General features: G+C 37.6%; 1 protein-coding gene across 3 annotated transcripts in view; it reads right to left on the minus strand.

Annotated features, from left to right (window-relative positions):
- Positions 1–12,672, minus strand: part of LMO7 (LIM domain 7) — a 128,117-nt gene that overhangs the window by 11,878 nt on the left and 103,567 nt on the right. For 2 of the 3 annotated variants that reach the window (XM_061445260.1, XM_061445261.1), the window contains 8 exons: positions 10,756–10,917; positions 9,211–9,395; positions 8,516–8,576; positions 7,368–7,424; positions 5,425–5,450; positions 5,023–5,127; positions 3,192–3,284; positions 1,550–1,914 (listed from right to left, as the gene is read on the minus strand). In XM_061445260.1, coding sequence (XP_061301244.1) covers positions 1,550–1,914; positions 3,192–3,284; positions 5,023–5,127; positions 5,425–5,450; positions 7,368–7,424; positions 8,516–8,576; positions 9,211–9,395; positions 10,756–10,917 — 1,054 coding nt within the window. Of the gene's footprint in view, positions 1–1,549; positions 1,915–3,191; positions 3,285–5,022; positions 5,128–5,424; positions 5,451–7,172; positions 7,215–7,367; positions 7,425–8,515; positions 8,577–9,210; positions 9,396–10,755; positions 10,918–12,672 lie in introns of all 3 variants that reach the window. The other variant, XM_061445259.1, reaches the window with a different exon arrangement.

A 12,672-nucleotide genomic window follows, 5' to 3' on the forward strand; every position in this document is an offset into this window, starting at 1 on the left:
TTCTCTAAGAGTTACATGTGTATTTGTATATAAGTGCAGTTTGTAACCCCTAGAGAAACACCAACTTCCACAGACAAAGCTCTTCCATCTGCCTGTTCCCAACCTTAGTGCTCTTTGCAGCAAGTATCATGCCTTCACAGATATTTATGTAACATTTTGAATCTCAAGTAGTATCTTCAGATATAATCATAAAGCAGACATTTAACATCAGATATTTTAAATCCCAGCTTCACTGACCTTGCTCCTTTACTATAAAGCAAAGCCATCCTTGCTTAGCAAAACGCATCCTTTGGCAACAAGCTCAGAAGCAGCAAAATCCACTGGGACTAAGGTATGTATCAAGGATTTAGATATGCAGATATTACAGCAGCTTAGTAAGTTACTGCACAAAGTCCTATTATCTTGCAATTGGGGCAAGCCAAAATTGTACAGATATGCTGGCACAGCTGCCAAGAAGAACTTCTTTAGCTATTGTAACAACTGTGCCTCTGCTTTGCTCAGCAGGGATCCCAAGCAGCAGTCATTTACAATGAGCTAAAGTAACTCTAGGTCTCAATCTTCCCTGTAAGTATATTCAATTTTATAATCATATTTTCTTCTCCGAAGACTTAACTTGATACCATAAGTTATCTTCAGTCATCTCTTATTACTTATATGAGAACAGGGGAAAATCCTCACGATAAACAGCAAAGCTAGTAATACACAAGGCAGTAAGCTAAATGCACAAGAAATAAGGAAAATTTACTGGTTTAATCTGTTTCAGACAAATTAATCTCCCATGATGCCTGCAATAGTCTGAAAACTTCTAGGCAAGGACATGAACATGTAAACTAATAGTTGGGGGGTTGTTGTTTTGGGGTTTTTTAATTTTTTTGTGATTTGTTTTTTTTTTTAATTCTAGTGTTCTGGATTTTTTTTTTAAAACCAAGCTGCTGAAGAAGGTAATGAAAGAATCTTTTCAATGTTCTAGAATAAATAAATCCGCAGTTGGTATTTCTAAGAAGCTACAATATCTAAGCAAGCATCAGTTCACTCATATACCATGATATCCCTTATTGACAATTTAACCCAGCAGTGCAATTAGTCTTTATTGTTGCACTGCCAAAGTAAAATGAGAGAGAAGTCTGGAAAAAATCAGACATGCATTTTATGGAAAAGAGTTAACTTGGTATTTCTTCTGAAAGCCCTGTATGTTTAGCTGCTGGCTCCCAATTTAAAAGACTTATGCAGGGTTTTTAGAAAAATCGTAACAGTAAGTGCTTCAGGTCATCTTTCACTTGGCTGCAATTACTTTATTTATGCTTCCTATTTAAAAAATAAGCAGAAGTGGGTTAATAGAGCACTTGATTCATGGGGAAAGACTGTGTCTTCTGCCTGATCCTTCCACCTTTAGAAAGAAAGGCTATCCTGTGGTATTTTGCACCGGCTGATTACATTACACATCTTACATGAATACCCCTATATATTCAGGACATACACACTCCCATTAGAAATCTATTTGAATTTTTAATGCAGAAGGAATAGAGCATGTCCCATTAGAAGTGCACACCTTTGGTACTGAGGCACATCCACTGACATCTCCTGCCTTTCAGCCTGACGTCTCTGCTCCTCCATCTCTGACTGCTGCCTATGCTCCTCAGCATATTGCTGTTCTCTCTCTTTACGTTGTCTCTCAAGCTCCAGCTCTTCGAGTTCCCTTTCTTGCTCAAAACGCAGGGCTGCTTCTTCCTGGATCCTCCGTTCCTCCTGATGCCTCCTCCTTCCATCTTCCTCACCCAATAGGCATGCTGCTACCTTGCTTCCTCCATCTCCTTCTGGCTCCTCAGGAGTATTTGCTTCAGGGCTTGCTCTCCAGCTGGACACAGATGGAGCTCGAGCAGGGACAGACGTGTTTAAGGTTAGAACAGACTGCTCCTGTAGCAGAGGAAAAAAACACAACACAAAAACCACCCTAATGTTTTTAGGGAAGGGAGCTGTTATTTAAACAGGTTGCTCACTCAGAAAAGTTCATTTATTCTTTGAGGGATGACTGTGAAAAAAGCATCCCAAACACTTGCATTGCAAGACCCAAAGGGCATACTTTGGTTTCATGTTTTGAGTGCCTGCTAGCACATTCTCCTAATGCAAGAGCTTCCATTCCACACAGCAGCCTTAGCAAGCACCATGGGCAGCATGGCCACTGCTATGTGAAATATTCTCCTTTCTAAAGTATCACATTTCAAGCTATCCCATTTCCACTTAAATACCCATGGAAAACAAAACTTCCATGATATCCAGAATTTCTCCCTACTGTTTTGACTTAGAAACCTGAGACCTACCTAACTGCACACAGAAAGATACACGCTGCAAGTGTATATCAAACCAATGAATTTCACATTTCTCCTCCATTCTCCTACCATTTGAATGTAAAATCCTCAGACCTACCACTCTGACTCTTCTCTCAAAGAAGAGAAAATGTCTTTCAGTGCTCAAAAGGTGGTTTAGTTGCAGGGGACAAATACTGTTTACAGGTCCATGAAAACCTCTAATGATAGAAAAAAATACTAAAATGGTTTACATTCTTGCACAACAAAGTCCTCTAACAGCTTAAAGAGCTTTCTTATTGAAATCCTAAGCCTTAAATTACAGTCTACTTATTCATGACTGTATAAACGCAACTGATCTAGCTAGGGTGCCTGAAGCAGCACTTGCATAGCAATAAAGAGGAGGTATCTCAGATACCTCCCACACTCAGAGAAAACCTGCTCATCTTCACATAAGAAAGGGCCACAAAAGTCAGCATCTACAGTGACTACATGCATTCAGTGTTTTGAAACACATGATGGCAAATCTGAAGTTGATTTGATATGTAAATTTATCGGAGATAGGATGAACTGGTTGCCAGTAACAAGCCAGGCATCTACAAACACACCTCATAAAGAAGTATTGAAGCAGAATTCCAACAAATAACATCAGGAGGTAAATATACAGCAAAGGTGGCCATTTCATTCTGGTCACAATAATTAACACATGCTGTAACTTTTTGCTAACATATTTCTGGTGTTAGTTACCTAAACAATCATAAAGAAGTCAAATTCAGCAGGTCTCAAAACATCCCATTTACTCTTTACTTCCCAATTTTACCAACCTCTTTCTATGAATTCACAGACAACAATTTATTTTACAAGGGTGAAGCCATATTCATAGCCTACCTCATCAAAATACTTTGAGCTCTCTTTTTCTGCTTCTTGCTTAGCTCGTAGCCATTCTTCTCTCAGTTTTTCTTGTTCCTGTTTGTATTTCTCCTGTTAGGTTAGATTGAAGTTAAACATGCAGATAAGAAACATGGTATTCTTTATTTGCATTGAAATGTACTACCGGCATTTAATATAGCTTTTAACAGACTAGTGTGGTGAAAATATGCTTGAGCTCTACAAAGCCAATGAAATCCTGGCTCAAATATAATCCAAAGGAGTTCTGAAACTGATTGCAGAGAATCCAGGCTTTTTACATGCTATATCTCATAACAACTGACCTCAGGTTTGTCTTATTTCCTGTCACAGCTTAGTTCCCATTTAAACAAAAATCAGCTAAGGTATTTCTTGAAAGATGGAGTGATTATATTTCACTTGGAATCATGCACATTAATACAGTATAAAGTGATCACTAGGTGAAATATGAGACAGTAATTTGGTTTGAGCAAGAACTCTTGGTCTTTTGGAATATTATCTAAACAAAAAACAACTTCTGGATGTCCAAATTTGTCCTATGATTGGATCTGGTATGAAATCAATGTAATGTCTTAAAGCATTACTTAAGGTACACAATAAATGTTTTGGTGGTTTTGTCAATCACCACTTAGATCTTGGAAAAGGCAAAATATTTAATGATGTCAAAAGTATTCCTTCCAAGATATTAGAAATAAGAAAACAAAGACTTCATTTTCTCTGATACTTAAAAAATGATTGCATGGGTCATGGGGAAGAGAAAGAATGTTATTACTCTGGTCAAATTTACTACTTCAGGACTAAAAAGGGAGAATGCAGAGTGAATGCAAAGAGCTGAGACTGCTCTCAAGAAAGGGGAGCCAAGGTTTACATTCTTTAAAGCCATCAACCCAAACCATAAGAGACAACAGATATGTTTTGGAAGGCACACTTCTTGCCGTGCAGAGTTTATATGCTAAAAGGAATGCCAAAGATAAAGCATGCAAAAAGCAAGAGTTGCTACACTGCACTTTCACATCCCAGTTTTCTGCTGCATGTACCAAATTTAAAGAGGGCTTGTGCAGAGTACATGATGCCCACTGATGTCTCTCGGTGGGACTTCAAATAACAAACTTAATTTGCAGAGTTGTGCCTTGGTGAATGTGGTTGAATGGGCTTATGCTTTACTGAGGTAAGGTCTTTGCTGTGGTTTTTGCTATCCTAAGATGACAAACATTGTCCTGTCCTCTACAACACTTCCTCCATCTCCAGCAATCGCTTATCAAGGTGATTTTGGGTTAGCAGGTTCAGCTTCCTGACTCTGAGAGGCCCTAGGAACCAGGCTGATTCCAACTAATCAGCCAATTGCTAAACCTCAGGATGCTAGCAGGCATCTAATCATGGCATTAGCTGCCTTCTCTTCATCTCTGAATATAAGGCAGTATTGCTAATTGAAGGTAAAACTCATTCTAGAGACAATTTTCTTGAGGGGAAACAATAAAACTCATATTGAAAAGTGAAGACTACTACCCCTTAGGTCTTTGCTTATCCTTTACATTTTGCTACCAGTAAGAGCATACCACCCTTGTAATGATTAAGCACTTCTAGCTCTAGTGAACACAAAGTCTGGGTTTGACTTCACGAAGTTCATTAATGCATTGTCCTCTTTTTGCTGAATAATTGCTAGTGCGTGTAATCGTGCAGCTCAACAAATGCATCTGAAAGTTCTCTTGGGCCATTGGTAAGAAGAAATGTAAAAGTCATGTGTTATTCTACTTCCTTAACAGTTCCTGCACGCAAAGGATTGCCAGCCTATGATCATAAGGATTAATTATACCTGCAGTAAACGGTCCTGCTCCTTTTGCCATTTTTCCTGTCGTTTTCGTTCTTCCTCTTGATCCCAAACCCGACGACTAGGAGCACTAATGGATGGGACTGGAAGCTAATACAGCACAGAAATTAAACAGCATTAATCTTCTTCCATGTAACAAACGCTCTACATTTTAAAACATATTTTTTAAAGTGAGAAATAAAAGCTATTACAAACACTACAGCTTTATTGTGACATGGACCTAAATTAGCAACCATTAAGCAACCATTCCGTTACACATTACGAGATCATAGACAATACTCCAGATTTGATCACAGTTTTAAGTAGTATAAAAAGCAATAGAAAGCAGTGGGCTTCCTGAAAGACCAGGCTTACAGTACTTATTAGTAATTTGTAAATAGTACTTACATCAGGCATTGCAGGTTCTGGGCCTCCTGCGAGATTTGGAAGGCAAAAAACAAAAATCATTAGAACCATACATACTCACTACTGCAAGACTTGTGTAAATGGGGAAAGTCTGAGCTTCAGACTAATTTTTGCTTCCTTAGTAAGCCATGCTTGCATTTTGCTCTACTGAACTCACTTGAGGTCAGAATTCACTAGGGACTTTCAACTAACTTGCACAAGTGCTTAAAAGCTTTACATGCTTACAAGTGCCATCAGCAATTGCTTGAATAAGCAGTACATCTCCCACTGTGGCTACACAGAGGTTCTTTGCTACACCTCTCCTATTATTACTGTGAAACCAAACTGTTTAGCATGAGTGATACCCATAACACTGCTTCAAGGTAAAGCAGCTACTCACCTATTGCCCTTGACATGAATCAAGAGTTATGAACATCCACAGGCCACTTCTCTACCACAAACCCATGCATTTTCCTTTTCCAACTGTCCTCTTCCCTACTCCCAAAACCACATTTGAATCTGGTAAGCTTGTCACCATTCACCACAAACTTTACACTATTTGAGGATATCATATGTGGTCTTAGCTTGTACCAAGATGATTATTAGAGATGTATATTATACTAATACATTAAAGTTAAGAAAATGTGAAAAAACACAGATTTAATTACAATCATTTCCTAAGCATCATCACTAATATTGTGATGGACAAACAGACTTTATCTCCTGCAATTGTATTAGGCGATGCTATCTTCGCTCTCTACTTCTCTCACCCCTGTAAGCTTATGCTGGCCTGTACAGGCTTTCTTTAGAAAAAACAGTATTTTATACCATTGTGAAACTAAAATGTCAAAAGTTTAAAATGAACAAAACTGTGCTAAGTGCACACTGCAGAAATTCACCCTTCTCTTCCTCCTCAAGCACAAGAGAAATATGTCAAATATTGCTATGAAATTTATGAAAATAAAAATTTCATACTTTCTAGCCAGCCTTAAGAAAAAAAACAAACAAAAAAATAAACAACAAAAAGAAACCAATCAAAAAGAAAAAAACCAACATCAAAATACCACCATATTGCAGATACAATGTAGCAGAAGTATTTCAAAGCAAACAGAACCACAAACACAGATATATGCTGTGGCACTTCACATATCACTTCTGGAAAAAACAGAAGCCATCACCACTGAAAGCAAAGTCCTGGTCCCACTAAAATCACTGGCAAAATTCACACTGAATTTCCAGTGGGCCAGAATTTTGCTCTTTCAGGATACAGCAAAACAGCAAGGCATACATAGTCTGAAGACAGCATTAGACATACAACATTAGTGGAAGTGAGTTGTGACATGCAAAACACCAAAAAGCAACCTACAAAACCAAAATCGAGTGCCTTATTTTTTTGCCTTTAAAAGCTAGCATATGCAGTTCAAAATGTATGTTGCTTTTCTTGGGATCTTGTGACATCACACAGTGGAAAGCCAGCAGCTGTCTTTTTCCAGCAATTTAGATGAAAGCACAGAGCTGCAACTCAAGATAAACTCAAATCCAGAGTTAAGTATTTTATCAACAGCTCTGAGATATGTGCTAAGCCTCTGCTGGAATAGCAAATGTTATTCTTGTTTTGTAGGTAGTAGCAAACCTGAACAAAGAGTGCTCTCTTTCTTACTCCTACCCAGTGAAAAAAAAAAATATGTATGAATAACACAGAAAAAAATTAAACAGCTATAGATGTAAGAGAACACAGAAAGACCCATTACCACAAAGGTAGACCCATGAATTGTAAGAATAACCTGATGACCCTGGGAAAAGAAAGGAAATTAATTATGTTGCTTTGTTGTAACTGCAACAAACAATGCTGAAGAGGTACAGTACCCAGCACCAGCCTTGTTAGCAAGAGTGTGCAGCAGGAATAATTTCGTGGAAGTACAGGAAATGTTAGCTCTTTGGTTTACCTTGTTCAAAAAATTGTGACCGCCTTTTTAAGTTTTTCAAAGAAATAGGTTCAGATGCTATTTGAAAGATACAAATAATATAAATAAGTCAATGAGGTTGTCATTTTTATTATTTTTAATTACTATCACCACTGGATCAGAAACTTTTGTTAGACCTCCAATCAACAGCAACATCTTCACAAAAAACTTCAGAAAAATAAGAAGCCCCTGAAACACAAAGGAAACCTCACCTTTCATAATAACAAATACAGTTTTTAGTAGGTTATACCATATACTGATTAGTATTTCATTTTATCACTAACAATGTCCAACTGTAAGAACAGCACAAGTGACAAACTTGGACTCAGATTCTCTCTGTCTAATTTAAGCCTCCTCCATTGAGATGCCAAACTGCATTTAAGAGACAAATCGCCATTTAAGGGCATCAGAAAGGCATCTCCAGGGGGCAAATGATTTCTTGGGGGAATTCTTTTATAAACTGCCATGCTCATTCAAGGTAAAATGAAATGCAAAGTATCCATTTAAGGATTATTGTTCTACTAGAAAGTATATGTACCTGGTTTCTCTCACTGTCATCAAGTAAGGCTGTAACTGTTCATAGCATCATAAGTAATTGTTATTCATACTAGAATCATCAATATTATTCTCCAGGAATAAAAGTAAAATTATCATAGCAAAATAACCACTAGCCCCAAAACCTCACAATTGAAATAGGGGGGAAAAAGAAAAACAAGAAGTTGAATACTCTTTAGACTCTGCGCAGTGAAATGAATCAATACTCATACTGACTCGTTATCCACACAATGCAGTACTAATCATAACAAATTCTGTGCCTTCTTCTCTTTCACCCTTGTCACACACTAAATTTAAAACCACTAATGCACAAGTGGGGGGGGGGGGGGGGGGGGAAGGGAGAGAAGTTGTCACTCCTTTGTTGTCAGTTTTCCAAGTTTTCCAACTGCCTAACACATCATGGAAGCAAACTACATCCAGTTTGAATGCAATGAGATTCTCTAATACCTGTCTAGCTTTCAGTTCTTTAAGGTCTTGCCTCACCCACTGTACAAAGCTTTTGATGACTACAGGTTTTGTGTCTGTGCTTGTTGCAAACCCATCCAATTAGCAGATGAAAAGCAACGGTGGTTTACCTCTTTGTTCATTAGAGCCAAGATCTCCTTGCATCCCATTTATCAATTTTGTTTCTGTATCCTGAAAAACATAGTAATAAAAAAGAGCTTAGGTTCATTAGATTTGTAGAAGTTTATCCAGTTACACATCTCCTCTGACAGGAACTCTCTATCATGAAACACTTCAGAACACTTTCCACAGGAAAGATACAAAACTATCTAAAACTTCCTAAATGTATTATATGGTAAAATTACTGCAGGCATATGAGGGGATCAATAACCAGCTGGCTGAAACAAAAAACATTAGTTTGTAAGAAAATGCCAGAAGCTGAGATCTTTCTATTTCATAGCAGGCAGGGTGCTATTTGCAAGTAATCGGGGGCTGCAACTTTCATTTATGCTAATAATGGAGATGAAAGTCTTTTCTAAAGAACAAGCACTGTATACATTTTAGTTAAAACCCAGTCTGCACATATTTTAACATTTATCACTTAGTATCCACTCATGAATGGGCAGTAGCAAGTCTTTAAAACATCTTATTTACCTTAAGATGTACATAGCTACACCTCCATATTTGCAGTATCCTATATGTTCCTTAAACAATACAAGTAAAACTAAGATTCCCAAGGTCTTTTCTCCAACCTCTCCCTATCAAGGCATTACATTTTACTTTATTCCTAACTGCAAATCCCACGACCCTTCAAAAACATACTCACAGAACTTTGAAGGCTGCTGGATAAATCTCTTTTTGTTGATATGGTGGAAACATTTGAGACGTGCTCTCCAGAAGTTGCATCAATCCATTTATTTTCAGATGCACCTATAATGTTGGTAGCCATACTGGTGAGATTGAGGATTTTATGCCTTACATGTGGCAGGGAAGGCAGGTCTTTGCCCCAGTCTTTTTGGTATGTGGATGATCAAGAAATTAATGTAGACAGTAATGTCAAAGAACAGAACAAGAGTTAGTGAAAATACATTAAAATAACACACAGAGAACACACACATAACAGAAGAGGAAGAGACACAAATCAGGTGGAATTTGTGAAGACAGGAAAAAGGGCTTTTATGAGCAGACCGCCTTCCCCAAAAATGCAAGTGTTAGTCATAAGCCAGGTAAAAGTTTACCACATTTTGCTAACAAGCACAACAGCAGCTCAACATTACACAGCAATTAGTATTCATTGGAAACTATCTCATTAGCATTAGTAAGGATTGAGAAAATTCTTCCAGCTTTACTCACTCAAGGTACAATTCATACAAGTACAACTCATACTCTATCCAGGGAAGTGTCATTTTCATGCCTGTGCTCGTCAGGAAGCTAAACTAAACTACCAAAACTGATGAGGCAAAGGCAAATTATAATCTTATCTCAGATTCCGTAAATTCTTCCCTCCCGCTACCTAAGGTTTCTTCAGTGAGTTCTTCTCCACAAATCTCACTCTTCATTTATGCTAGGGCCTGTAGAAGTATATTGTTTCTTGTCTTTTCTTCACACCACTATTTTTCTCCCCACTTGCTGGTAGGTTATTCTACCTAGCTTCCCCCTAAAAGAATGTTCTGTATTTATACTTTGAAAGAAACCACTGATTGCACTTTCAACTCTAGAAAAACTATTTTGGGACTTTGAAAGGGTATCCTGATTAAACTCATGGCAAGTCTAAGGATGCTACAAGGCCTTTAGCCAGGATGGAAACCCTCACTAGCCAGAACAGGTAGCACAATCCTGGAGAGATTACAGCATCACAATATTTGGGTCAATGGCCAAAATCATAGCACAATACATCAACCACAACCTCATCCACTACCTGAAACACTCCCTGAAGAAATGAACACAAGATCCTCTTTCCCTGCAAAAAGGGAGCTGCTGACTGAGGGAGAAAGGCTCTAAAAATTACTATCCTCTAGAGACCAGACTTCCTCTTCATTTTTGTAATGTGTCAGGAAAGAAAATGTTATATTCCCCCTTGTATGGTGGTTGCACACTTTTTTACCTGTGCATCCTCTCAAACAGGTCAGAGCACAAGAGAGGTCAGTAGTTCAGTGCTTTGTAGACTTGCTTGTCAAGATATTTCTAATGCACGAGTAGTTAAAAAAAAAAGCCAAGTGGTGTTAAAATGCAACAGACATGCTAGCAAACTACTTAGCTTAGATACGTATTACTACTGTAAGGCTAATAAGGACTCTCAGCTGTCAGGTACAGCACAGAGAGCTTATTTGCCTTAAAGAGCACACTGTATCCACCCGATGAAACAACTCACCATTCTTTCCATATCGTCTGACATCCATGAGAAGGTTTCCAGTTTCTAGTGCTCTGTTGATGGCTTCTTCCCACTGTCTATAGTCCATACATGAAACCTTTATGCCATTGATAGCAATAATTTCATCATCTACATGCAGCTGACAAACTGATGCAGGGCTAGCTACAGAAAATAAAAGAAAAAAAAATCAGGTCTCCATTCACATCTGTTTTTTTAACACAGTTGTGACTGGAGGTTGGGTGGGTAGAGAAATAGTTCAAATAAATGCTTATTGCTGGATATTCAGAAAGTCTTTGAAAAATCTACTGCACTAGAAAAAAATCTACACTAGAAAAATCTCCTACTGATAAGATCAGTAAACTTGGTATCAAAATAGTGTTTCAACCTGAAACTTCTGAAAGAAGAACATCAGTCTTTTGGACTTGTAAATGTTCACACTCTGGTTAGCCCACTTAATAAGCAGCCTCTGGCCAGCAGTGAATTAGAGAGGCAGTGCTAGTGTCTGTAGCCAATGATTAGCTGAAATTCAGCCAATGTTTGGGTAATCCTCTTATTTGTCAAAACAAACAATCAACCCACGATAACAAAACAAACAAACAAAAAACAAAACAAAAAACCCTAACCCCCCCAAAAAACCTACAAACAAACAAACAAACCAAAACAAACAACCCCCCCCCCAAAAAACAAAACCAGTAAAACTTAACCCCAACCTCCTCCTTAACCCCAGTAAAAGCTGGTTTTCTCATGTTCTTATTTACATTTTCAGGGCTTTATTGACAAGAGCATGCTGCTTTGTTGTTTTGCTGAAACAGTTTGCTAGTTCTGAATTTTCTGGTAATTGGACTCACAACATTGCTGTGTGCTGCCCTGGACTTCTCTGGATTCTACTTATTTTGACTATTAGGAGTGAATTTTATGGCAGATTGAACTTTGAATTCTACTGATATTTTGCAAGATAGGCTGCACTTTATACTCTTCTTTATCTACTACACACTGCCAGGCGATCTCACTAGCCTAAGGACAGAGAACATACAGGACCAGTTAATAAACTTTTTTTTCCTATTTAATTCAGAAAATGGATGAGCTGAGAAACTTGAACTTCCCCAAGTAAGATTTTATGAAATACATCTGAATAGTTCTTCCATTAACAATTACCCCCTTAGCAGAATAGAAAATGGAAAAAAGCCAAGTGAAATTAATTTGAAGATTGCACAATAAATCCTCACGTTAATAAAGTAAAACAAATTTGAATTACACAGTGGAAGCATTTTCCAGAGTCAGTAGTGAAATCCAGATATCCTTTTTAAATACACTAAGAACAATGCCATATTACATTATCAGAAACAGATGTGGACAAGCGTGATGGAAGAACTTAGACATCATATGCTTCCTGACTCACTAGTAAAATGCTGCTATAAGTCTGGATATCTACTAAGGATTCAGATAGCTTTTAATATTCTTAGCACCCAAGGAATTTAAGGAATGAAGAAAAACTGTGCTTCCTAATACTGCACCAAACAGTGATCCATTAGTATTGTTTTTCTAGTGAACTCTAACTATTGTGTTCAAAGAGCACAGTTCCATGTTCTATTCCTCTTAAAGTACAGGCTAAAACCTCACTAGCAGTTACCAGTAAAATTTTCAAAACATAGGAATTACTTTTAAACAATATTATAAAAGAAAAGATAGGATTTCATTTGGAGGATGAAAACATGGGTGATAGTTAAACTGGAAAGAATATGAATCTCCTTAGAGCCAAGAAGATGTTGAAGAATTAATGGGTTTTCTAATCTATCAGTGGAAGGTACTATTAAGCATACTACTGATGCTGCCACTGAAGCTACTGTTTTCAAAATCATCATATAACATTTGGAATTGTGTCCAATATAAAAATCTAAGATCTTTAATAGTTTGACC

Source organism: Pezoporus flaviventris, unplaced genomic scaffold, assembly GCF_033815535.1.
Source record: "Pezoporus flaviventris isolate CSIRO_AGI_PZ_B2104156 unplaced genomic scaffold, CSIRO_AGI_Pfla_v1 ptg000003l, whole genome shotgun sequence".
Lineage (NCBI taxonomy): Eukaryota > Metazoa > Chordata > Aves > Psittaciformes > Psittacidae > Pezoporus > Pezoporus flaviventris.